Source organism: Argentina anserina, chromosome 7 (assembly GCF_933775445.1).
Source record: "Argentina anserina chromosome 7, drPotAnse1.1, whole genome shotgun sequence".
Classification (NCBI taxonomy): Eukaryota; Viridiplantae; Streptophyta; class Magnoliopsida; order Rosales; family Rosaceae; genus Argentina; species Argentina anserina.
The window spans coordinates 22,558,053-22,584,010 of NC_065878.1; the positions used below are offsets into that span (position 1 = coordinate 22,558,053).

The 25,958-nt window shown below is 37.9% G+C and overlaps 4 protein-coding genes across 4 annotated transcripts; 2 read left to right on the forward strand and 2 right to left on the reverse strand.

Annotated features, from left to right (window-relative positions):
- Positions 1-253: 253 nt before the first annotated feature.
- LOC126803843 (pectin acetylesterase 9) lies at positions 254-4,607 on the reverse strand. The gene is made up of 12 exons (XM_050531570.1): positions 4,216-4,607; positions 3,998-4,080; positions 3,195-3,324; positions 1,892-1,971; positions 1,639-1,725; positions 1,432-1,556; positions 1,266-1,326; positions 1,109-1,165; positions 944-1,021; positions 758-863; positions 516-664; positions 254-436 (listed from the first exon to the last, which is right to left on the reverse strand). Exons 1-12 carry the CDS (start codon positions 4,379-4,381, stop codon positions 254-256), a joined length of 1,305 nt encoding a protein of 434 aa, XP_050387527.1. The 5' UTR covers positions 4,382-4,607.
- Positions 4,608-9,883: 5,276 nt separating this feature from the next.
- On the forward strand, positions 9,884-12,763 carry LOC126801965 (signal peptide peptidase-like 1). Its single transcript, XM_050529471.1, has 4 exons — positions 9,884-9,945; positions 10,488-11,430; positions 11,940-12,140; positions 12,401-12,763. Exons 2-4 carry the CDS (start codon positions 10,633-10,635, stop codon positions 12,515-12,517), a joined length of 1,116 nt encoding a protein of 371 aa, XP_050385428.1. The 5' UTR covers positions 9,884-9,945; positions 10,488-10,632; the 3' UTR covers positions 12,518-12,763.
- Positions 12,764-13,533: 770 nt separating this feature from the next.
- LOC126801955 (cleavage and polyadenylation specificity factor subunit 2) lies at positions 13,534-18,376 on the forward strand. The gene is made up of 18 exons (XM_050529458.1): positions 13,534-13,683; positions 13,754-13,922; positions 14,023-14,119; positions 14,199-14,325; positions 14,447-14,562; positions 14,793-14,887; positions 14,999-15,150; positions 15,287-15,344; positions 15,425-15,532; positions 15,663-15,915; positions 16,087-16,268; positions 16,629-16,721; positions 16,819-16,917; positions 17,154-17,285; positions 17,370-17,414; positions 17,521-17,688; positions 17,823-17,897; positions 18,005-18,376. The coding sequence occupies exons 1-18, from the start codon at positions 13,535-13,537 to the stop codon at positions 18,104-18,106; spliced, it is 2,220 nt and encodes a 739-aa protein (XP_050385415.1). The 5' UTR covers position 13,534; the 3' UTR covers positions 18,107-18,376.
- Positions 18,377-20,897: 2,521 nt separating this feature from the next.
- LOC126801959 (cytochrome P450 89A2-like) lies at positions 20,898-22,431 on the reverse strand. The gene has a single exon (XM_050529464.1). It carries the CDS (start codon positions 22,413-22,415, stop codon positions 20,898-20,900), a length of 1,518 nt encoding a protein of 505 aa, XP_050385421.1. The 5' UTR covers positions 22,416-22,431.
- Positions 22,432-25,958: the final 3,527 nt, after the last annotated feature.

Sequence of the window (25,958 nt, forward strand, 5' to 3'; positions counted from 1 at the left end):
TTTTTTCGCTCTTTGAATTGTTCGTCTGAAAATAAGAATGATGTAATTATATTGATGAATTGGATTGACAGGAAATGTTTGCTCTTGCCTTTTATCTTTCTAGCATAACATAATGTGTATTAACTTGTATGTGTATTCTATATTCATGTTCCATTGACCTTCTCGTTGTCAAAGCTGCCAATGAGCTAGCTTTTCTCTTGGTGTATCAATCTTCCTTTAAATGCAAATCCTCTGCAATACATATCTTCTGGAGTCAGATCAATTCCTCCACTAACAATAGTATATGTAGAATGTTAAAATTCATGAAGGAAATACCTGAGCTTGTGTTTGCTGGTATGAGGTTATGGCAGGTAGTGTCACAAGGGTATGCACAGTCAACTTCCTTATTAGTTAGCCTTCTGCTGAAGTACCAGTCACCTACTGCTTCTGCAATGGTCTGTCAAAAACACAATCTGGATTATACTAATTGTAGTGTACACAAGTTTAAGTTATCTGTAACAGTCGATTTGACCAACCTTGTTGTGTATTCTTGGAGAATCAACCCCAAACCATGTGTCCTGGGACTCACTTTGGCAGTGAGCAAAGCATGAGTTGATGTACATGCCTCCTCTCGCCGAGTACTTGTAGAACAATGCCAAAGCAACAAGCATGTCGCGCCTGAAACCTGACCGCCACAAAGGAAAAGAGAGACGATTTAGCTGATGATACACGAAGAGGGTAAAGAATGCAAATAGTATCACATGGATTGAAGAACAACCTTGCAATACATTTAACTGGGAAGGATTGCATGCTGCTGGATCCAGTTTACAACGGTTCCAGTGTCCACGCGGATCCGCTGAAGGCGGCACCAATCCATGATGGAACTGGAAACAAATGAAGCTTTACTTAAACAAGGAGGATACAGTGTGAAACCTCAAATTTCACAAGGCAAAGAGTTTTATACCTGGTAAACATCATAACCCGAGTTCAAGATGAAAAATGGCGGGGTGATGAATCTCAATGCATATTGTGGGAAAATACACTGCATCAAACCAAGGCAAATGTCAAAACTATGTGATTGCAAGACTAGTACATCAGCAATTAACTGGTGTGTAGAGAAAACAATTACCAACTCAGGTAAAGGATGGGATCCGGTGCAGTTCTTATCCAGATTCTTTTGTACACCCTGACATGCATATCTAACATATGAGTACATATTTATAAGCAATATGCAGATACACAACCAAGCACAGATTCCCTCACTTGGTGATGTCCGAAAAAAGTACCTGTAGAGAGACAAGGTCTTTGTAGAAAGACCTCATTGTGTGATTCAAAGCTATGTCTCTTCTGTGAAAATGAGAGAGATAGATCAATATAAGACATACAAAACTGCACGATGCAGGAGTTCTATTTACTTTGAACTTGAAGGTACCAGTTGAAAGACGAACTTACTCATCGAGAAAGAAACCAGCATCACTCAAGCATTTTACACTGGCATTACTTGGTACATACTTCGTGAAGTCGTCGCAATGTAAAAATGCTGCTAACCCCCCGGCAGAGCAGCCTGATAACAAAGCCTATAAAAGAGATCGAAAAATAAGCACTTGAATAGCAGGTATAAGATCAATATATTCATAGCCAAATCAGAGATTGATCTACCTTATGCGCCGTTCCTAAACCTTTGGGCAGAAGATCAAGAATAATGGCTTCCCAAATCTTTTGCCCTCTGAAATAGAGCAACGATGTCTGTCATTCATTTCACACGCGCATTCACACATACATGCAAATAAATGATCAGTTATTTGACTTATTTCTACAGATCCATTCATTGTCATATAGAGAAAACATTTGGAAGATTAAGAATGTAGTAATAGAGCTAGAAGGAAACAATGGTTCAAGAGTAAAGTAGTACCCCATTCATATATACCGCATCTCCCGCAAATGAAGCTCCATCACAGTACCGAATCTTCACACGGTTCCAATTGTAAAAATCTGGTTCATCATCAAGATTATAATCAGAACATAGAACAATTTCCTTGCCTCCTTGGTTAAATACTCGGATCATTTCAGTGCAAAGAGTCAAAGACACTATTTTGATATACTTATAAAGCTCTTATAAGTTATAACGTGCATCTTTGTGAAATGGAATTGCAGAGGTGACCCAAAATCCAAACATTTCAGCTGTTAACATAGAAGCTAGGGGGTTAATACATTATCAAACTTGTTCGTATTCGATGCAGGAAGCTCAGACGAACAAGTTTGTAGGGTTAGAAGTAGATTCAGATCCTGACCATGAATGAACAAACTTCTTACTTACTGTACATTGTAGGTTGAAGTAAATACAAACCTTCCAACTGGACCGACTCATTGTGACACGCAATGCTAGGTGAATTTTTACTTCTACCAGGAAAAACAACAGTCCAGATTCCTTAATCAAAGACACGAGGAAATGACAAAACTGGAAAAGGATGGATGGATCTGAAGCTTCAATTTGAGAAACACTTGTGACTAGAAAGAACATACATAAACTCACTGATCCACTCAACATGAAGAGTGTGTCATTTTATCATATATTCGATTCTGAATATGTTAGAACACAATATGGATAAATTGTTGCTTGATATGTGATTAATGGATTACTCAAGAATTAAAAATTTTAGAGTATGAAATGTAAAGTTTTAGTACTCGAATTTCAGACGGAACTTGAGCATTTGGGAACTAAACACGCAAACCATAGGCAATGACGCGAAGTAAAAGTTCATGTCAAACATAGAACATCGTTCAGTGCAATTTTTTTCTTATGGTTTAGATATATCTATATGGAACATAAATCTCGCCATAGGATCATCTTCTCATACTTCTCCATCAATTCTGGAAGTTTTAGTTTCTACAGATTCTTAATGAAACAATCAAAAGTAAATAACAGTATAACACTATCCTGATGTTTATACTTTAAGCTGCACCGACTGGCCTTTGTTATCGACAGTAAAATATGATGATTGATGGCAACTTGGCAAGAAAACTAGAATCTTTCTTAGCTGGAAGCCAAGGCCAGACTAGAAATTTGATAAGCAATAATAGAAGCCAGGCCTTAAGGTCTTTAAACATAGCATGTGTAGGTTTGAGACTTACGAGTGTTTGACATGGACCAGTAGGCAATCTGCTACTGTTTTAAGCTTATTCACTAGAATGGAAAAAGAAAATGGAGTCGGTACCTGGATTAAGAGAGGCATTATTGCTTAGAATCCCAGAAAAGACTTCCCACTTGCTCATGAGGCGTGTAGAACCTCTTCTTGTTTTGGCCCTCTCCAAGCATGACTCTATGTCATTGCACCAACCTCCACCCTGCGATCAAGTGTTGCACATCGATTGATACTCAAGTCCTCATCATGAGCCATGAATGTGAAAAACTTAAGGACCCTGCACTCACCTACTTACCTAACCGATTTTAACAGATATTATTGGTTACTACTCTTTTGGACCATCGAAGTAACTTTGCGTAATCTTCACTTGAGCAACCCCACTCACCAAGTAAAGTAATTCAGGGAGATACTAAAATAGTGTCATAAATTGAAAGCTTTTGAAAGCATGGACCAACCGCTCCAAGTAAAGCTGCATGAGGTTCAATAGTTCATTACTATTTTTTCCCCCACAAAATTTTCAGAATGTGACTGCACCATGTTCCTACACTACGCTAAAAATGCACATGAACTGGCAAAACAGAACAAAACTCCATCCCTGCGCTTGAGCTAAATAGAGCCAACCAGATCAGCACAGCCGCACCCACGGCAGTGCCAATTGTCTGGTAACGTGCACGGGACACAAAGCATGAGACAATAAAACGACGCCGTACTCATTTCTGTGTTTCCACTCCAAGTCCAAATCTAATGACCCCAAGACACGTGGCAAGACACAAATGGATGCAGAAGAGAGCATTTTTGTCTCCTCCTACCAGCCTATCCTTTTTTCGTGTTAAAATAATTAAATTTAAAATTAAGAAGAATCAAATATATAATACCTCAAACTGTAAAAGCCAGTTTCTTGCTCCGGCGCCGAACCCCCTGTGAATGTGATAAGCAGGCAAACTCCCGTCCAAGCAAACTACACGAATATTCGCCGCCAAAAACCCAAAAAGGTTAACAAGCAAAAAAATGTAACGATTCTTCTTTTCTTTTATACTCGAATATTTGTTACATATATAAGTGCATCGATATCGGAGAGCTACGATCGACTTACAAGCTCCGAGAGAAGAGGCGTTCCGGACGATGGTCATGTTCACCATGAGCCGGCGCGGCTGCTCTGAGTAAATGCACCAGGGCGCGCAAATGAGCAGCGCCACCGTGATGGCCGCCGCCGCATTCACACTCTTCGTCATCCTCGACGTCCTCATTTCACTGACCATTTAGCTCTTAGAACATGGGTTTCTGGGGCTCATATGGATCAGTGTGTTAGATATATATGGGGAAATTCTGAGCTGATATAGAAGATTGCGTTCAGGAAAAGCTAATCTTGGCCTTAAATGAGAGAATAAGTGGGAAACTTATGTATGGTTCTAAAGTTGAAACAGTTGGGAGAGAATTTATGCATTTACCGAAAGGAATAACGTAACTGAGATTTGGGGAAGGAGGAGCAGAGAGAGTTGGAGATGATTTGGTTTGGCCGGAAACGAAGCGAACTGCTTTGTCGTGTTGTCGAGGAGGAGGAAGGTTTCTCTCTTATATGGTGGTGATGAACTGGATTGGGTTCTATGGGGCCCGCAGCGAGGATGATAGTGATTGGGCCTGGACTGTGATTAATGCAGTGATAAGGACCAGATTAGAGGTGAAAGAAGCAGATAATCACTCTAATCATGAAATCATTTATGATTAATGCAAAGACAATGACAATGACAATATTAGAGGGTGTAATGAACCACTCCAAATATGCTCTCAACTCTCAAGTGATTTGGTTCACTAACATCTACCATATGATGAGAATTTTCACTATCAACCATTTATTGACATCTCTTGAAGAGACTTTATTTACAATCTCTTTTGCCTTGTGGAAAAATATGACGGGCATAGCTACCAAAAAATTTCAAGATCAAAGAGCACCGTATGATGGACAATATGTGTGGTTGCTCATATATAGTTGTTTATAATAATCTAATCTACAATTTGTTGTCTTAACATTCATGATTAATGTATGAACTTGAAACTTGTCTTCCTTAGTTAGTTAATCCGTAAAAATTGCCATATGACTTTGGACTGATTGAGTGAAAGCTTTTGCCTTGTTCTCCAATATGGTATTTAGTTAGGTGTTGGAGCTTAACTTCAACCATATAGGCCCCCCATGTGTCAATCAAGTCAAACAAACGCCAATTGTTGTGACAATTTGGGGTCTAAAATACTATTATTTCAGGGACTAATAGTTAGCAACTTAGCATGTAGTTTGAAAAGTGAATATTTGTAAGAAAATTAGGGCCAATCTAGGTGTGGTTAGTGTCACCAAATACTTAAAATCTCTGATTCAATAGGTTTTCAGAAATATTCAACATCTTTTCATATGATATGTTTGAAAAGTGAATATTTGTAAGAAAATTAGGGCCAATCTAGGTGTGGTTAGTGTCACCAAATACTTAAAATCTCTGATTCAATAGGTTTTCAGAAATATTCAACATCTTTTCATATGATATGTTGAAACATTAGTTAGTGTTTTGTCATATATGTTATGATGAATCTTTCTGAGTAAATAACCAACGCGTGAGAGAATTAAAAAATAAGTAAAATGGCTCCATCTTTTTCGGAGCTGCATAAGTGAAACCCTAGTTTCACGAAGCAAGGCAGTGACACCTTTCTGTTGGTGTCGTATCCAGGTCAGTTCTTCATGCCCGTGTTGGTGTTACAAGCTCTTGGCCTTTGGTTTGCTGGGATTTGGTGCCGGTTGATGTGGCATCGCTTGGGCTAGCGGTGGTGGCTATTGTATGGGCTGCTTGGCGTCAAGGTTGGCCTTTGGAAAGGTCACCGTTTTGGATCAGATATGATGGGTGGTCGCCGGAGTTGATGTAGGTGACTCAGTTGTGGTAGAAGGCTGCACATGTTGTTAGGCCTTGATCGGGGTTCCAATTCACTATTCAGACTTAGGCTTTTGAACTAGAGGCAAATGCATCAAATGGGTTGGAGGTTCTTGTTCCAACCTACGAAGAGGATGGTGTTCCAAAACCAGAGTAATATGATATTTATCAGACCTCCAGACCTCTACATTTGCAAGTAAGGGTTCCACTTGTTACTTGAACTGAAAGGTACACCTTGGGTGCAAACATGATGATTTTGTAGCAAGTCTTTACTTGTACGTGCAAGTTATTTGCTTTTCTTTTGTTTTTAGTTCGGACTTTTTAGGTGGTTTTCAGTTTGGTTTTCATAGTGTAGCAATAAAGAGTTTGTTCTAGTACATTGTATTGGATCTTGCTCCTGCTTGACCTAGTATTACTCGGTCGTTATTGGCTTAAAGCCTAATGAAGTTATTCATTCACCTAAAATAAAAAATTTCTCAGTAAATACTTTAATTACATAAAAACATTGTTAAATGATAGGAACTCTCTTTTATCAATCATTTGTACAACAATGAATTATGTATCGAAATTTTTATTAAACGAATACATAATAAGCTATCGCCCCAATTTAGGTGTAACTCGTGATCGAACCGGAGACATCGACTGTGTTTGGTGCAGCTGGGCTTATAAAAAAGCTGGTTTATGCTTATTTATGAGAATAAGTGGCTGATAAGTTAAGTAACTAAGTGTTTGGTAAACTGACTTTTATAAGTTGTTATTAGTGGCAGAAACAATGACAAAGCGTTTGATAAACTCAAACTGGCTTATGCTTTTAAATTGTCAAATGACCAATTTAGACATGTAAGATAATTTTGGATCAATTTTAGTTTAAAACAATACTTGAAAATATGACTTTAAAATTAGATAGTTTTAAATGTATCTTACATAAACATAATCTTATATTTATAACTTGATTTTGATTAAGTTAATGTAAATACATAAATATTCAAACACGCACATTCTAAAAGCTATTTTGGCAATTAAACATGCTTTTTTGTAAATTAATTATTAAATTCCAATCCAATAAATAAAATCAATTTGAGGCTTTGAGAAAATAATGACCTTTTATTATAAATAAGAGTAGCAATTACATATGGAATATTCCACTTAGACAAACAACAAGAACGTTCACAAAAGTCTAGCTCAAGACATCTAATCTATGTCAAAGTCTTGAGATAATCACAAAAGTTATGCAAAACCATGTTAGTCTTTCAGCTCAATGATCTTCACCACAGATGCATCACCAATTTTCAGGCAAACTACAACACGATTGTAATACAACATTGGAGGCCATGCCATAATCCAAAGCCACCTTTGGAATTGACTCATTTGTTGCACTAGTATTCTAGGCCTGCAATGGTAGAGAATTGCCATCATCAGTTTCACATGAGGGAAAATAATTCAGGTAGTTTAGTACACATGAGTTAATCCTAGATATAGTTTTGGATGATAGACTACCTAAAATACTTCCCTTTAGTTTATCTCAGCATTTTCAAAGAGAATACAGTTTGTTCTATTAATATCTATACACAGTGCAACAATTTGTCTAAAGCTGGACAAACTTTTTAGAGTAAACTAATCAATAAGGAAACTTTAACTTGAGTTAGAGTTATAGAAATGCAGAGCCTATCTCCATATGCACACCGCTATCGATTTTTAAATACTGGATTATTGTATGCTTCCATACCCTTGTATTAATGCATCGAGCTGCACAACTATTTTAGGATTATAACCCAATAAGATAAAACTATCAGTGATACATTCTTGTCCAAAGCAAAACCAAATAGATAAAGTTTCATAGCACATAAATTAACCATAAGCACACGCGCCAGCAACATACCTCATAAGCACTTGAAAATATCCATCGAAGCTTTGTCTCAACTTAAGGATTGACAACAGAAAGCACATGCATTGTTTAGGGTGAAATAAAAGGCCAGTGAGAAAAATAAAACCAGCTAAATAACAGAATTGGTAAAAATATTTATTATTAATAACAGTGTCTGCGTTATGCAGCATGTTCTGTTGACTACATTTAATCAATCTAGTTCCAGTAATGGAATCTAGTCAAATTATGTCAATGAACAACTAAAATGGAATTCTCCAATTAGAAATCTTACTTTACAGAGGTACATGCCAGCAATGGGAAGCATAACAATGCCAATGTTTGTTTTGAACCTCACTCCCTAAAGACTCTTTCAAGCTTCCCTGAAAACCAAACATTAAACATTAAGAAATAAATCAGCCACCTACGTTGAAATATAGAACAATGTACAATCATAGTAAGAAGATTGTTGCAAGTAAAGAAGTTCATTTATGCTATGGCAATCACAATCATTTATCTTTGCAGGCATACATATATAACACTTGCATATACGAAAACCAAAAAGCCACTCAAGTCTTATTAATATAATTTCATTCATGTTATTCCCAAATAAACCAAATCCAAAGTAAACGACATGAATCAATTTCTCATTCAGTCATCTTCCCACATACTTCAAGTATTACAATTTGTATTCAAGTTTCAGTTTTATACTTTCATAATCATTGTTTCAAACTACAATGATTAAGATCATTCACTAAACCAAGACCAAAATAAGCACAATATATCCAAGTCTCTTAACACACATTGTAAGCATGAAAATAAATTCAATTAAATTTGTTTTTTCTTCTCAACCAATACAACCAATAGAACTGAAAGGGGTCCTTACCAAGTCTTCTTTTTAAAAAATCATTGCCAATCTTTTCATGCTGCCATTTTCTTCCATGACCAAAACAACACCAATACAATAACATTTTATCAACGCTCAACATGATAAAATGATCTCAAATCAGTAGCCTCCTCTTCTCCAAAACGTCCACAGGACTTCACGGCTTTCTCAGATCGTTCAAATCACATAATTAATCCCTCACATTTAATAAAAAACCAAAGGACTGTGTTAAGATTCATTCCCATAAGAATCAGAAGCTACAAAACGAATGAGTCAAAGCAAATGAATAAGCAAGAACAACCCACTGTCAAAGACACCATATCAATACATGATCAAATACCCGAAGCCTAAAATCAGAAACGCACAGGTCATTGTTTGGATGCAAACGCCGGAAATCGACGAGTGCTCCGGTTAAAGGCTGCGCAATTGCGTAACAAAAACAACAACAATCTGATGAGTGATCGGAGAAGAAAGAGAAGAGAGAAATTTGGAATATGTGGGAGGGAGGTGTATACCAAGCAGGATCTGATCGGGTCGGCTGGACTGTTAGTTCCTGGTACGGATCTAATCTCGGTGGGATTTCAGATCCTCGATTCCGGCAAATGCGTCGTCAGAGCGGCGGATCACAGAGGCGAGCGAGAGAGAAATATAGAGGAGGCGCTTGGTTATGGCTTTTCGGAGTTTCATCACATACGACACTGGTGGAGGAAGAGAGAGTTTCGAGGTTGGATACATCATGTAATTCTATCACATTGCTAAGGTACCCAATGAGATTTTGAAAATTTCATTTAAGTTTGATGGAGAACTTAGCTTATAATCACCAGAGGCGATAAACCCTACCAAACGCAGCCATCATATTACCAGGATTCCACTAGACCTACTTCAATATGTTCGTCTCGATCAGTCGATCGCATGCACAAAGGGGGAAAAGGGATAAGCCGAGAAGATTGAAGATACAATAGAAAGAATAAAAAGACAAAACTTGAGTTGGGTCAAACTACCAAACACTATGCAAACTAGGCAATAACGTAGGAAAGAGCTAAAGTGCAGGGGCCAAAGTGCAAACTACGAAAGAGCTGTTCCCGATTGTATAAAGAGCTCCTACAGAACACTGAACCAGACACACTTGAATCACAACAACGTTTTTCAAACTCCTCAAAGTCCAAGGTTAGTCCTCAAGACTCATCTGTTTCATTACTTTCTAATCTCAGTCCTCTTAATATCTCAGATCTTTTATCTATATCTGTTTGTCATGTAATTCTATCTATTGGGTTCAAATTTGTTCAATTTTTCTTTCAATCCCAGATAATTGGGTTTGCAAACTTATTGATGTTAGTGTTTCTGTTGAGTTTTTGATTAGGGCATAGGGGAAAAAGTATGAAAGGGAATGATTTCTTGACATTTAGAGCCATGAGGATGAGAAATTAGGGAAAAGGAGAATAGGTAATGTTAAAGTTTGAAACTTTTTCTGAGATTGATTTATGGTTCTAATGCAATTGATGGAAGTTGTCAGTTCAAGTAGAGCTGAATTAGAATACTGTCAGAAAGAGATGAAAATCCAACAGTTTTAGATTATGAGATGTTTTTCTTTATTCCATTGGTACAGTTTGGTGTACTTGATGTGAGTTGGCGTCGGGTTTCAGTTAAATGTTGCATAAGGAAACACGTGGAGCTCTTACATTTTTTTCTCTGGTCATAATGTTTTACAGGTTGCATGGATTTCTCTGCCCATAGTTTAAAGGGAGAGACATTGCAGCTTTGGATGCACATGTTGTGATCATATTTGTTCTTTGTTAGTTTCTGTGTGAATTTGAGATAACAGAAGAGTAGAATAGATTGCTGATCCATTTAGCGATGGGGTCTATATGGAATCTTTTGTATTTGCTGGAGCCTGCACCTATTACTCTAATACTAACGGCAGTAAGTGTTACATTTGGGTCTGCCTTTCGTGCTCTCAACTATGGAAAAGAAATGGAGCGGAATCGTGACTTTTCAGAAGCATCGATTATGTTAGATAGGTCCCAAGCCCTCATGATCCCTGTAATGAGCTCCCTAAGCCTGATTTTGATGTTCTACCTCTTCACTTCGGTTGCCCAACTCCTGACTGTATTCACAGCCATTGCATCCGTCTCCTCCTTGTTTTTCTGCCTATCACCTTCAGTAGCCTATTTGAAGTCACAACTTGGTTTGGCCGACCCTTATGTGTCGAGATGTTGTTCCAAGTCATTTACGCGCACCCAAGGATCATTACTGGTTTTATGCATTGGTACGGTTGCGTTTTGGCTTGTTACTGGACACTGGATTCTGAACAACTTGTTGGGCATTTCCATATGTATTGCCTTTGTGAGTCATGTACGTCTTCCCAACATCAAAGTTTGTGCAATGCTCCTTGTCTGTCTGTTCATATATGACATATTCTGGGTCTTCTTCTCTGAGAGATTTTTTGGGGAAAATGTCATGGTATCGGTAGCAACACAAAAGGCCTCAAACCCTGTTCACACGGTGGCAAATAGTTTGAGTCTTCCTGGGCTGCAAATGGTGACAAAGAAGTTGGAGTTGCCTGTGAAGATTGTCTTCCCCAGAAACTTATTTGGTGGAGTGACTCCAGGAGGAAGTACCAGCGACTTCATGATGCTCGGTCTGGGTGACATGGTATGACATATTTCTCCATGTATGTTACTACTGTAACCTATGCTAGCTGCTGAAGGTGTTTTGATCTTATCAGTCCCACAGAGCAATGTGGTTGTCATTGTACTTTTAATATCATGTTAAACTTATACTGTTGCACAATATCTGCTGCATCATGCCCTAGATCTATAGCTTCTCATCAGTGATTCCACTTTAATAAGAGGATGGCCAAACAAATGCAATTTAGCATTTTGAATGTTTCAGTTATATTGAGCATATTGTATTATATCATCTAAAACAATGGATAATTTGTCTGCCGTTATTTTTTGTCTACTATGTATGCAAGTGGGATCAATTGGTTTTAGAGTTAGCAGACTAGAACTTCATAATGGCAAGCATTGACAACTCATGTTATTGTATTGTTTTGACATTATCATCACACACAGCATATTCTGCCACTTTTGTTCTGGTTAGTTATTTCAATCATAGAATCAAGCACTTCCTAACTATATCTGCTTTATCTACTATTGCAGGCAATTCCTGGCATGCTTCTCGCATTAGTCCTATGTTTCGATTATAGAAAGAGCAGTAACACAGTAAGTTTGATAGATTTGCATTCCTCAAAGGGGCATAAATATATTTGGTATGCCCTTCCTGGATATGCCATTGGACTGGTCACAGCTTTAGCAGCTGGAGTTTTGACGCAGTCGCCCCAACCTGCTCTTCTCTATTTGGTAAGCCGTTTGGGTGTTTTAAAAGTTCACTGGTACTGTCTCCTACTCTCTTGTGGGATTGATGGATGTTTCTTCTTATATTCTTCCATTTTTTGTATGGTATAACTGTATTAGAATCTTTCTAGCTTGCTTTCACTGCATTTGGGTTAACATCTTACCAGAAGAGTCTACATTGGCTCCTTTGTTTTATATTTGATATCACAGAAGATTGGGTTGCAGCTATCGACCACACTTCTAACTTGTGCTATTTATAAATGTAGGTGCCCTCAACACTAGGACCAATCATCGTCATCTCTTGGATAAGGAAGGAACTAGCCGAATTTTGGGACGGGCCTTTGCCAAGCTTCAATGATAAAGTTCACCAGATTGAAGTATGAGCCAATTCGGTCTTACAACCTCGGTGCTTTGCTTTGCTCTGCTGAGGAAATTGAAAATTGTACATTGACTTGAAGAAGTCTTAATCCTACTTGAAAACTCTGAGTAAAATTGGCAATCAATGTTTATTGAATACTATCTGAAGTCTGAACTTGCTTCATAAATTGCCCTTAGAAATTCGGCCCCTGAGAACTGTCATACTCTATACTGTTTGAAATAAGAAACCATACTTTCTTTTCTTGCTACTACACATTGAAGATAAGCATCCATAGAATACAGCAATGTATCAAATACAACCAGAAGATGAGCATTATTATGATTTTGGTCTGTTAACCGGTGGCTGCAATTTACCAATTCTTCAAAGTGAAAACAACAATTGTTGCAACAGCTCCATAAAAACTTGACCTTGGTGGCGGGATACTAGAATGTTAAAATTACTTATTGGTCAGAAAATTCTTTCACTGCATTGGCCGTGTAAGTGACCCAGCACGGGGTAAGTAATTAATTGATTGGTCAAAATCAAATTCTACCTCTCTTGTTTAAGTAATGACATACAAATTGGCGCAATATTATTGACAATAAGGGATCAACAACTAGCCTAAACTAGCTACTGAAGCCGTGAAACACCCACCTTGGCGTCTTTGGTTATTGAGCAGTAATCTTTATTATTATAAAGTCAGCAATCAAAAATTTCATTAAATTGTGAATTACTAATTTTATCATTTTTTAATTTTATTCTCACACACATAGACAGAATGACAATTATGTGAAATACAAATGTTTCACTAATATATTTTACTAAAACTATCTTTCATAAATAACGTAATTATATTAAAAAAATGAGCTTTCAAAAATAAGAATACACGACAAATCAAATTATGCAACAAAACACTTTTAGACAGTGTAAGTAGTTTAAGGACGGTAAAATTGAAAGTAAGCCGTTAAGGAAGTAAAACGACGTCGGATTGCTCCTTCTTCCTCCTTCAGAATTTGCACACACACAGAGAGTGAGAGAGAAGATGGGAACTTCGGTTCAGGTGACGCCGCTGTGCGGAGTCTACAATGAGAATCCACTCTCCTATCTCGTCTCCATTGACGGCTTCAACTTCCTCATCGACTGTGGCTGGAACGACCACTTCGACCCCTCCCTCCTTCAACCTCTCTCCAGGTCCTTCCCTCTCTCTCCTCTCTCTCTCAATTTCTCACTGACCTAATTCCAACTCTTCTCTCTCTAACAGAGTCGCCTCCACCGTCGACGCCGTCCTGCTCTCACATCCCGACACTCTCCACCTCGGCGCGCTTCCCTACGCCGCCAAGCACCTCGGCCTCGCCGCGCCGGTCTTCTCCACCGAGCCGGTTTACCGCCTCGGCCTTCTCACCATGTACGATCAGTACCTCTCTCGCAAGGTAGGGTTTCCGGCTTCGAACTGTTATGACTCAACTCTGTCTAGGCGTTAGTTGTGAGTAATGAGTGAGGTTTTTTTTTTTTTTTTTGTGTGTGATGCAGCAAGTTTCCGAGTTCGATTTGTTTACTCTGGATGATATTGATTCTGCTTTCCAAAATGTCACCAGGCTGACCAATGCTCAGCATCATCATCTCACCGGTAAGGTTTTCGGAGTTTTCGACTGGGAATGTGTGTGTGTTTTTGTGTTGATATGTGTTAAATGTGTGTGGTTTTGTAGGTAAAGGAGAGGGAATTGTTATCTCGCCGCATGTGGCTGGGCATTTGTTGGGAGGTACTGTGTGGAAGATAACTAAGGATGGGGAGGATGTCATATATGCTGTCGATTTCAATCATCGGAAAGAGAAGTATGTCCGTGTTCTACCTTTGATTACCTGCCGCATATCAATTTTGTATTAATGTGTATGTAGTTTAGTCATGACAGTATGTAAAGTCGTTGAAAATGCTTCCGGCTGTGGATTTTGTTAGGCATTTGAACGGAATCAATCAGTCATCATTTGTGCGGCCTGCTGTTCTGATAACAGATGCCTATAATGCTTTGAACAATCAGCCTTATAGACGCCAGAAGGACAGAGAATTTACAGGTATTTTGAGCTCCCAACTGATGAGGAATTTTAGGCACATTGTGTGTTTTGTCTTGAAAATCGTTCTCTAGAATCTTTTTTATGTTTGCAAACTGTCTTGCCGTCGTCATTCCCTTCTTCCTGTTGCTGAAAAACATGCATGTAATGAACAGCGAGTATGTGCTTACAGATGCAGAAGATTATATACAGTTTCAATGCATGTATTAACCTTTCTCTGATTTTTTTTTCAGAGACTATAAAGAAGACTCTAAGATCTCAAGGAAATGTGCTACTGCCTGTTGATACTGCTGGGCGAGTTTTAGAACTTCTTCAAATATTGGAATCTGTTAGTAGGGGAGAATATTGTGGCAGTTTAGTTTTTGTTGACAGTACAGTTATTTGGCCTGAGTCATCAAATATTTCAATTTCTTATATCGGTTCTTCCTAATGATTGCAGTGTTGGAATGAGGAAAGTTTGCCTTTTCCCATCTACTTCCTAACGTACGTTGCTTCTAGCACAATTGATTATGTCAAAAGTTTCCTCGAGTGGATGAGTGATGCAATGGCCAAGTCCTTTGAGACAACTAGAGACAATGCTTTTATTTTGAAGTAGGTGGTCTTATATACAGTACATCTGCACCTCTTGACAGTTTGAAATTTTGAATTGCTAGTTTTATGTAATAAAAAAATAACTGTTGCTGGACCTAAACACCCACTTATTATGTATAAATGCCAATGCTTGCAGGCGTGTGAAGCTTCTTGTTAACAAAAGTGAACTTGACAATGCCCCAGAAGGCCCAAAGGTGTACCACATATACTTTATGCATTATATATGTATATCTATGATGGTACCTGTTTGAATGACAAGTGCATTTCTATGCAGGTTGTTTTAGCATCCATGGCTAGTCTGGAAGCGGGTTTTTCTCACGATATATTTGTCGAGTGGGCAACTGATTCCAAAAATCTTATACTTTTTGCAGAACGAGCTCAGGTACAATGTGTTAAATCCCCGTGAAGCATTCTGCGTTTTTCATCTACCCGATGATTAGAATTGCTATTCTATGTGTATCTTTCTGCATTGATGTCTATACGTACATTGACACTTTCCGCTGCCTATGTAGTTCGGCACATTAGCTCGTATGCTTCAGGCAGACCCACCTCCAAAAGCTGTTAAGGTCACCATGTCCAAGAGGATCCCTTTGGTTGGAGAGGAGCTGATTGCTTATGAAGAAGAGCAAAACCGAATTAAAAAGGAGGAAGCTCTAAAGGCTAGTCTGATTAAAGAGGAGGAGTTAAAAGCTTCTCATGGGCCTGATGTCAGCATGAGTGATCCAATGGTTATTGATACAAACAATGCGAAGTCTTTGCCAGACGGTATGTTAAAAATGATAGTTGTTTCAAACTTATATTGTTGATCAGCTAACTTTTAGAAAGATATTTGTAAGTACTCAAGAAGCCATTCTTTATTTATAAATGTTCTAAATTGCACATCACATCTCATGTTTGGTTTATATAATGAGCTTTTCTGATTTTATGTTATGGCAGTGGGTCCACGTGGTGGAGGATGCAGAGACATCTTAATCGTCGGATTTACTCCTCCTTCTACCAGTGTTGCTCCTATGTTTCCCTTCTACGAAAATAATTCCGAGTGGGATGACTTTGGGGAAGTCATAAATCCAGACGATTATGTTATCAAGGATGAAGACATGAACCAAGGAGCAATGCTTGTGAGTTTATATTTCTGAAGTTTGATTCTTTATTATATTTATTTATTTACTTTTTAATTGGATGATTGATATTAAGTGTTGGCCATCTTTGTTAATCTCTTGAGGATTTATATAGAACAACAGTTTTATGTTGGGAGTCGAGAGTGTGTGATATTTACCTATAGCTAGTTTCTTCTTGAGTCTTTCAAGTAATTAGTCCAAGTCAGCATGTGATATCCTTTTTTCCATATATTTTGATTTTTCAAAAGATGCAAGTTTCTTCATGACAAATGTTCCTTAAATTGTGAAACATAGATCTTTAAGATTCAGTCTATAGTTTATGTATGTGTGCATATATTTAAATGTCATCATCCATCTCAGGTGGGAGGTGATATGGATGGAAAATTTGATGAAGCCTCTGCTAGCTTAATTCTTGACTCAAGGCCTTCGAAAGTTGTGTCGAGTGAATTGACTGTAAGTTCAAGCTTGTTAAATTAGTTAATAGTTTAATAGTCTTGATACTTTCTGAAACTAAGTTGTATATTGGCTTTTTTCCCCCCATTGAATGCAGGTGCCTGTGAAGTGCTTACTGATATATATGGACTTTGAGGGCCGTTCTGATGCGAGATCTGTTAAATCGATTCTTTCCCATATGGCTCCTCTAAAGCTTGTATGATAAGTCTTCCCTGTGTTTTACTTTTTTCTTTGCACCGAACTTTCTTTAGAATGGATTGAGACATTTTGTGTCTTCTGCTTAAATAGAAATATGAGGGGCTATGATAATCACAGTGTCGTTAAGTTAGTTTCAGAAACTCTTTTAATAAGTTTTTTGTTTTTTCAAAGTTTTTGGTTTCTCTTTTTGATATTGTAAATCAACAGTTATGGTATATACTTTTTTTCTTGTAGGTATTGGTTCATGGAACAGCTGAGGCCACTGAACATTTGAAGCAACACTGCTTGAAACACGTATGCCCTCATGTCTATGCTCCTCAACTTGAAGAAACAATTGATGTCACATCCGATTTATGTGCTTATAAGGTACTCCCAGAAATTCCTAATTTATTTGTTGATCCATTACTCAAAAATCAAAATTTTCTTCATTTCTCATGTTGTGTAATTCAGGTTCAACTGTCCGAGAGGCTCATGAGTAACATTATCTTTAAGAAGGTAAGCATTCAAGCATCAAGATTTATCTTAATCCTTTCTAACTATTTTTGATGTACTGTGTTATCTATGTTTGATCCATCCTAACAAATTTGGTGTAAATTTACAGCTTGGAGAGAATGAAATAGCTTGGTTCGATTCTGATGTAGGGAAGACAGAAGATGAAATGCTGTCTTTAATACCCTGCTCAACTCCAGCTCCACCACATAAACCAATCCTAGTTGGTGACCTGAAATTGGCCGATTTCAAGCAATTTCTTGCTGATAAAGGGGTCCAGGTACCATTTTCAGGCATTTTTTTTGTCAGTAATAACAAATAATTTCAAACTCGTGTTTTTAAGCCCAGATCCAAGCTAAATCTCTTGGAATTAGTATTCTGAAAACTATTGAGCTCGATGACCTTGATTGACAGGTTGAAATCGCTGGTGGGGCTTTGCGATGTGGTGAACATGTCACAATTCGCAAGATTGGGGATGCAAGCCATAAGGTGGCACAACACATACATTTATACTAGATTTTCAGGCTACAACAGCCATTTAATGCATGGCTTAAAGGATGTAAAGCCTGACTTGAACAAGCATGTCTATTTTGCAGGGTGGTGGTGCTGGTTCGCAGCAAATTTTGATCGACGGTCCAGCATGTGAGGACTTTTACATGATAAGGGACTATCTGTACTCGCACTTTTATTTACTTTAGAGTTTAGGAAAGACCCATTTATTTACAACGTGAGAACTTTCCGGATACGACCAACATTCCCAAAAAAAAAAAATCCATAGTCAACATCACTATATCACTTCCATAATTGAGCAACTCTATTTGATTATTTGCCTCCTTTCATCGAAGTGTAGCTGTCATCTACTGCTGTTGCTACAGATGTATTATTCAAATCTTAACATTTTTATTATTAGACTTGAAATCAAGCCAAATATCAATAGACTGCGGACACATTTTTATCCTTGCTTTAAACGTTATCCGTTGTCACAAAAGATTCTAAATCTTTCTTGTATTAGCACTTGACTAAGGTCCAATTTGTCCCCGAGTTTTTGATAGATTATGGGTTTATTTCATAATTTAAGTTGGTAAAAAGTATTTGGTGAATCAGCTTATTTTTTAAGTTCTCATGTTCTATGCAATTTTTAGACTAGATTGAGAATAGTTTTGACAAGGAAGGAGGTGAACATGGGAGTTACTATGAGGAAGAACCAGGGCGCCATGGTTTCAAGAAACTTGATAATTGGTAAAGCTAGAAGATTAAGTTTCTATGTGTCTTTGGAAGAGTCGTAGTTTTGACTAGTTCACTTTATGACAAGTGCTTGCGTTGAAAATTGTTTACAAAACCATATAGAGATATACGAAACATGCATATTTCCAACCATTCAATAACAATCTAGCCATGACTTCTGCCTTGACCAAACATACTAGGAATATTAAAATTAGAAGCAAATGCCCCAAGAAAAGAGCCACGAAAGCCACAAAAAACACCGCCACAGCTGGCTCTACCCGGTACTTAACATTTTCATCCATTTCTATTTTTGAGTAATCGCATCACAATCAATTAAAATGTGTGTTATACATCACTCCAATAATCTGGTTACAACTACTATTATTTCTCACGCACAATATGTCTTAGGTCTAAGTGGTATTCAGAATATCATTCTTCAAGTATTTCTAATTTACTATTGAATTTATCTTTCCAGTATTTCTAGTTTTCTAGTCATACTTCTCAAAAGAAATCAATAGCTTTGTCCGTTCTTTTATGCTTTATAGTTTGAATGTTATTATGTCATCACGACAAGTTTTTATTCACTCTCGTGGACTCATGGTGGTACGTGTAAAGGTAGTTGTTTAGGGTTCAACTTATCATGAGTAATTTAAAATGTGTATGCACAGATAATAAAAGGTAAAGAGTCATGCATATTTCACATATTATTGAAACAACACTATCAGACTTCCCATTCAAATTGAACAATATATGATACTTTTTATATATTTTATTAAACAACTCACACAACCTTATATATGTTAGTGAAGTTTGAACTCATGACCTCAATGTTGTTAATTAAACTGTGTATGCACACACAATAAAAATTAAAGACTGACAAATTAAGCCATGTATATTTCACATATTATTAAATCAACACTGAGACTTCAAATTTGAATCGAACAATATATGATACTTTTTTTTATAATAACTCACACTACCTTATATATGCCGGTGAAGTTTGAATTCATGACCTTAATGTTGTTAGTTAAGTTACCTTACCAACCAGACAATGGTTCACCAAACATGTAATGATACTAACAATTTGTAAACAATCATTTACTACAAAGACACAAAACCTGAATTGTAAGTAGGAACAATGAAAATTTATGATAAAATCAGACAGTTTTATCGACACAAATCATAGCTGAATTTGCAAATTCGATGCAACTTTAATCATACTCACAGTTAAGCCTAAAGAATAACATGAGAATAACATCTAGCATACCGGTGAAATGAGCGATTTCCAGCCAATGGATGAACAACGAAACGAGCAAAGTATGCAACCACACATTAGTGACAATAATTGCAACCATTGTATCAGTGGGGAAAAGAGAAAATTATACAACTATTGCATCAGTGGAGAAATGATCATTTTATGCAACCACACCACCATCAAGTGTGTATGAAATTTGAGCCTTCATGTCTATGTCCTCAAGTTATTCCTTAGTGAACCTAAACAAAATCATTAAAAACTTCACTATTTAGACAATATTAATAATGAATAATCAAGACAAAAATAACTATTCATACCATAATTATAGTGAATAAACAAACAAGAAGTATGTGAGAATAGAAGGTACCTTGGGTTTATGAAACTTTTAATGTCATCTAATGAGTCATTATTAATCTCATATCAAACGAAACCATCAAAACCGAGGACATAAGCAAATTTACCATGCTTTATAATTTGAATGTTCTTATTTTATCTTCAACCGCAAAAAAAAATGTTGTGATAAGTGATAACATAACGAGAGGTTTGTATACACTCTCCCGGACTCCTATATAATTCGTTAGTTGAGTTTTTTTTATTCATATTTAATGTTAGGAATTGTAACATAAGCAAAAGAGGTTAAATGACTAGACATGCACGTTCTAATCTACGTAATCAAAAATGCTTTCTTTGTATATACAACACAGAAGGGCACTCCAATCAGCTATACATAAGCAAAACACATGCTCAACAACAATTAACTTCAGCTCATTCATAGTCCCCCGATCTATACCACAGTAATGTGATTTCGCATATTGTTGAATCAAAACTATCAGATCGACTTCACAATGGAATTAAACAATTAATGATACTAGCAATTTGTAAACAAATCTACTTGCTCTACATACGTTCACAAACATAAGGCACGATTCACAAACCGCACTCTTATAAATTTTCACTCATAGTGAATTAGTGATCACACGTACAGTACCCAGAACCTTAGAGTGTTCCGATCATTTCATAACTCTTGGTGAAATATGAGCCTTCAATGGATTTTTCATGACCATAGCGAACTCTTGCTTCTCCGCAAAATCAACATCCTCTCCCTTGACACCTCTCCACTCGAATTTCCAAACCAAATTCGCCACGAAATACTCGAGATGAAGCACACCCAAACCAAGTCCAGGACAAATCCTCCTCCCAACCCCAAAAGGCATCATTTTAATCTCCCGACTCCCAGTTATGTCAACCCCTTCTCCTTCTCCCTTATTCAAAAACCTCTCTGGCTTGAAAGCCATAGGGTCCTCCCACACTTCAGGGTCCCAACCCATACTCGCCACCATGAAGTTCACCGTCCCGTTCTTCGGCACCAAATGACCATCCAAAACGACGTCGTGCGTAACCGAATGCGGCACGACGAAATGCACTGGAGGGTGACGCCTTAGACCCTCCAAGATCACAGCTTTTAAATAAGGCATCTTCTGCAAGTCCTCCTCTTTCACCTCCTCATCTGTTTCACCCATAACTCCTTTAATCTCAGCCAAAAGCCTCTCCTGCACAGTTGGATACTTCACTATGTTGGCCATGATCCACTGCAACGCGGCTGTAGTAGTATCAATTCCGGCATCAAGAAACTCTACACACAGGCTAATGATCTCGTCTTCCGTCAGCTTCCTCTTCTCGTCGGGAAGCTCTAAATCCCAGAGCGTATCAACATAAGAAAGCACATAACTATCATCCTCGTTTAGCTTTACCTCCTTTCGTGCTCGGATGAGAGGAAGGAACACATCTGCTTGGTCTTTTCGGAGTTGAAAGAACTCGGCCCACTTCTTCTTGAGTATGATTTTTGTTAATGAAGGCCAGAAATTGAGTATGCCGAACCGGCTTAAACTAAGCAACACCCGCGACCCCCTTTGGACCTCTTCGATTTTGTTGATCTGTTTCTCGTCGAGTTTGTCTCCAAAGCACATGAGCACTAACAAGCCGAACATGGCGTACCGGAGATGGTCGATAACTTTGACTCCTACGTCGGATTTGGATTGAGATTCAGTCAGGCGGTTGGAGAGTGTGTCAAGTACCCACTTGCGGGCAGCGCCGTAGGCTTTGACGCGGGAAGGGTGGAGGATTTCGGAAGTGAGGTTACGGCGGAGGAGGCGCCACGTGGGGCCGTAGAAGGCGGAGTTGATGTTGTGCTGGTTGCTGGTTGTGAGTCTGGTGGTGGCTAAGGCAGGGGGGCGGTCGGCGAAGACGGCGCCGTTTTGAATGAGAGCCCGGTGAGCGAGGGAGCGGTTGGAGATGAATATGCAAGGGCGGAAACCGATTTGGAGGGTGATGATTGGACCATAGCGGGCCTGGAGGTTTCGAATGACTGGCTCGAGTTCGGAGAAGGGTTTCCGGAGCCATATAAGGCTGCTGATTATGGGGATGGTGGTTGGTCCCGGTGGGAGCTTCTTGGTTTTCAGGAGGGAGAGAGTTGGTCTGATGAGGAGAGAGATGAGGAGGATGGTGAGAAGGAGGAGCCAGGTTTGCATGGTGAGTGGTTTTCTTGGCTGATTAAATTAAGTATGAGAAAGGTGACAAAGAAATGAGAGATGGTGAGCTTTAATATATATAAGTGTAATAGATGAAGTGATGTATTTGGTGACATATAGTGATGTTGACCATAGATTTTCTTTTCTTTTTTGGGAATGTTGGTCGCATCATGGCTGCTGATATCTACCATGCCTGCATCTTTATAAAATTCTCAGAAGGTCAGCCATCTTATCTAGAGTTTTTTTCACTAACAGTCCCTCAACTCTGGTGTACCTACCAATGTGATACCTCAACTCTTAATCGTACCAATGTGATACCCAGACTCTAGTATTGCTATCATTGAAGTACTTCCGTCAGTTTTTTTAAACTTTTCCGTTATCTTGGTGACGTGGCAGGTACGTGAGGCCCACAAAGAGGGTTAAAAGACAAAATTAACCTCATCTGAGAGGAGCAATGTTTTTCCCGCCCTTTACCTTGAGAAAGACACCCAACAATTCCAATTTTGGCGCCAATTTTCACTCCATACTCCTTAATTTGTGTCTAATATCTAAACTAAAGAACTACCGCCAACCAGTCGACCACAATCTGATAAAACCTAGATCAATCTCATTTTCTATTTTTACCCTAGCACTTGTTAAACTAACAGAATAAATATATAAATTTATATGGAACATCTCATTTCCACAATCTCATAAGAATATAGAAACACATAACTTAACGAAATTCAACTACATGTACCATTAGTTCTTACAAGCAAAAATCATGGCAGATCAACATAAAAGGTGGCAACTAATGGTACTTAAACATGTATTTGAATTTCGTTAAGTTATGTGTTTTTATATTCTTATGAGATTGTGGAAATGAGATGTTCCATATAAATTTATATATTTATTCTGTTAGTTTAACAAGTGCTAGGGTAAAAATAGAAAATGAGATTGATCTAGGTTTTATCAGATTGTGGTCGACTGGTTGGCGGTAGTTCTTTAGTTTAGATAAGAGACACAAATTAAGGAGTAAAGAGGGAAAATTGGCGCCAAAATTGGAATTGTTGGGTGTCTTTCTCAAGGTAAAGGGCGGGAAAAACATTGCTCCTCTCAGATGAGGTTAATTTTGTCTTTTAACCCTCTTTGTGGGCCTCACGTACCTGTCACGTCACCAAAATAACGGAAAAGTTTAAAAAAACTAACGGAAGTACTTCAATGATAGCAATACTAGAGTCTGGGTATCACATTGGTACGATTAAGAGTTGAGGTATCACATTGGTAGGTACACCAGAATTGAGGGACTGTTGGTGAAAAAAACTCTCTTATCTATGGGAAAATAAGCTTGTACCCACTCCAACAACCAATTCTAGAAAGAGGTCATGAAACCTCTTTACCAAACACTTTCCCTAATGGCCGTAGGAAAAATCACATCTACACTAGGAGGACTAGAGGCTGTATCCTCTCAACTATGACATAGTCTCAAGAAACTTGATAGGCTGCCGGTATTGACTATTGAGAAGAGCCATCTCTCATCACTGTGCCAGAAGAAACAATCGCTGGGTTGTCAATGTCACTGTAATCCGTCAACCAAGAATAAATTATTTACCGATCATCTAGATTAGTTGCATGGCACAAAAGGCTCTCATATAACATATGAAGAAAATAGTTTACTTTGAAACATAAGAGATAATATTGTTGTCTAAACCCAAAGAACCGGCATTCATTCAGTCTATTGTTGTCCAATCAACACAATTAGTTTACCACATAGTACTTTAAGTAGAATCAGAAGATGAAGATAGTCAAAGTACTTTACGGGGTTTAGCATTCTGAATGGGGTCTCTATTGGACTGTTAAATCTGAGCCTGGGGCACAATTCGGTCGCCTTAATTTTTCAGGTGCATTTGTTGCCTATCTGAGGTGAATTTGGTGTTTCACATCTTTCCTAAGATTTAATTTATGAGTTATTGCCATGACAAACTTTTTCTCGTCACTAAGATCTCACTTACTGTTATGCTCAAACACATCCAACAGTTAGAACCAATGCAAAAGTGTATTGTAGCGTGACCTGCTGGTTTAGTTGTGTATACTTTGCATTTACCGTATGAGCAATCTATAATCTGCCACTGTCCCTGAATTTTTCTACATTGAAGCATTTTGAGTGAAGTTTGATTGGTTGATCAATACAGTTTTTGCCGGTATCTGATTTCTTTACTTCCTGGCTGTACTGATACCGTGTTTACATTTATTGGTATTGCAGTAGAGTGTGCCCTCCTTATCCTCCTTTTCAGTGATATGATTGCAAATGTTACTGATGTTCAACTCAATGCCTTCCAGTAAGTGTCTTGTCTCTACTTGCAGTTCTTACGACATGCGCTCAAATTGTATCCTCAATAAGTTGGTATGTCAACCATTAATTACAGGTGACGAATACCTATCATTGAGATTGTTACGGGTTCTTAGCGTCCAGAAGAATGTCGTTCAGTTTTGTGCGCTTTTGTAATGAAATTTTAATGGTCTGTTACATGAAGATAGGTCACATCTTTTAGCTAGTCACAGCTATGCTCTTTTCTTGTTTGCTTAATACCATAGCTCTCCATTCTGATTATATGCACGAAAGGAGGACACATGCATGGTTCATGTCATGCATCGATCATAATTGCCAAAGAAAAAAAAATTGCTCTAACAGTTCATTCATGGAAGCATATATACAAGCTCGTAAACCCATGTTTCAATCGCAAATAATACCGAGCCTTCCAAGTATGTGTACTAGTTTAACTGTATATCCGAGTTTATATTTTAGCTGCCTTTCCAAATATGTAACTCCCACTAGCAATTTTTCTTGGCCTTAGAGTATACTTGGGTCCAATGGTACTAATTCTGTAGACGATCGTCCTCTACAAACCATGTTTTGCATATCATTCCATTTTCTGCATAACTGTGAATTCTATAACTAGGGGGACTGCATGGTAGCATATAAGTGGAAGTGCGCTCGATATCCAATTCCTATTATTTTTGACTTACACAACCAACTCGAGTACAATGAGGTAAATCAACTTTCTCTAATCTCATCTACATTTTCCCTCCTTTGCATTATTGTTGTTCAACTTATCATTCTATTTTTGGATATTTCAGGTGGAGCAAAGAACGAAGCGCATAAAGAAGTGGACAAGCCAAGAAATAAGAACTTGCTGATAATATTATAAGCTTCCTTACGAACTTGTGATTGAAGAAAACTCAGGTGTGTTTTTCTCCAATACTCGTTTATGTCGTGATCAAATAAAAAAGGGCAGCCTTGAGTAGCGACCGATTATGTGAAGAATGTAGAAATCTAATTCTATATTTGTATGAACATAATTCTGTACTGAATAATCAGCACTTCAATAATTATGTACCTAAATAATGACAATTGCAAAGATGTTGGGGCCTGCATAACCTTCTTGTGGGATCTCATGCTAATATTTCATTCCTTTATATTAGATTTACAATCAGCAAGTATATTATCATATTTTGTTATATACTAGGTCGCACGGAAAAAAATATGTACTTCTGGTAATGGAA

Excerpts from the sequence above, each read along its gene's own strand:
- LOC126801955 (XM_050529458.1), top strand. The coding sequence starts at position 13,535 with ATGGGAACTTCGGTTCAGGTGACGCCGCTGTGCGGAGTCTACAATGAG. Across the intron at positions 14,326-14,446 it reads TTCAATCATCGGAAAGAGAA|GCATTTGAACGGAATCAATC; the intron begins GTATGTCCGTGT and ends GGATTTTGTTAG. Across the intron at positions 15,916-16,086 it reads TGCGAAGTCTTTGCCAGACG|TGGGTCCACGTGGTGGAGGA; the intron begins GTATGTTAAAAA and ends ATGTTATGGCAG.
- LOC126801965 (XM_050529471.1), top strand. The coding sequence starts at position 10,633 with ATGGGGTCTATATGGAATCTTTTGTATTTGCTGGAGCCTGCACCTATT. Across the intron at positions 11,431-11,939 it reads TGCTCGGTCTGGGTGACATG|GCAATTCCTGGCATGCTTCT; the intron begins GTATGACATATT and ends CTACTATTGCAG. Across the intron at positions 12,141-12,400 it reads AACCTGCTCTTCTCTATTTG|GTGCCCTCAACACTAGGACC; the intron begins GTAAGCCGTTTG and ends TTATAAATGTAG.
- LOC126803843 (XM_050531570.1), bottom strand. The coding sequence starts at position 4,381 with ATGGTCAGTGAAATGAGGACGTCGAGGATGACGAAGAGTGTGAATGCG. Across the intron at positions 1,327-1,431 it reads GCTGGTTTCTTTCTCGATGA|AAGAGACATAGCTTTGAATC; the intron begins GTAAGTTCGTCT and ends TCATTTTCACAG. Across the intron at positions 864-943 it reads CGGGTTATGATGTTTACCAG|TTCCATCATGGATTGGTGCC; the intron begins GTATAAAACTCT and ends ATTTGTTTCCAG.
- LOC126801959 (XM_050529464.1), bottom strand. The coding sequence starts at position 22,415 with ATGCAAACCTGGCTCCTCCTTCTCACCATCCTCCTCATCTCTCTCCTC.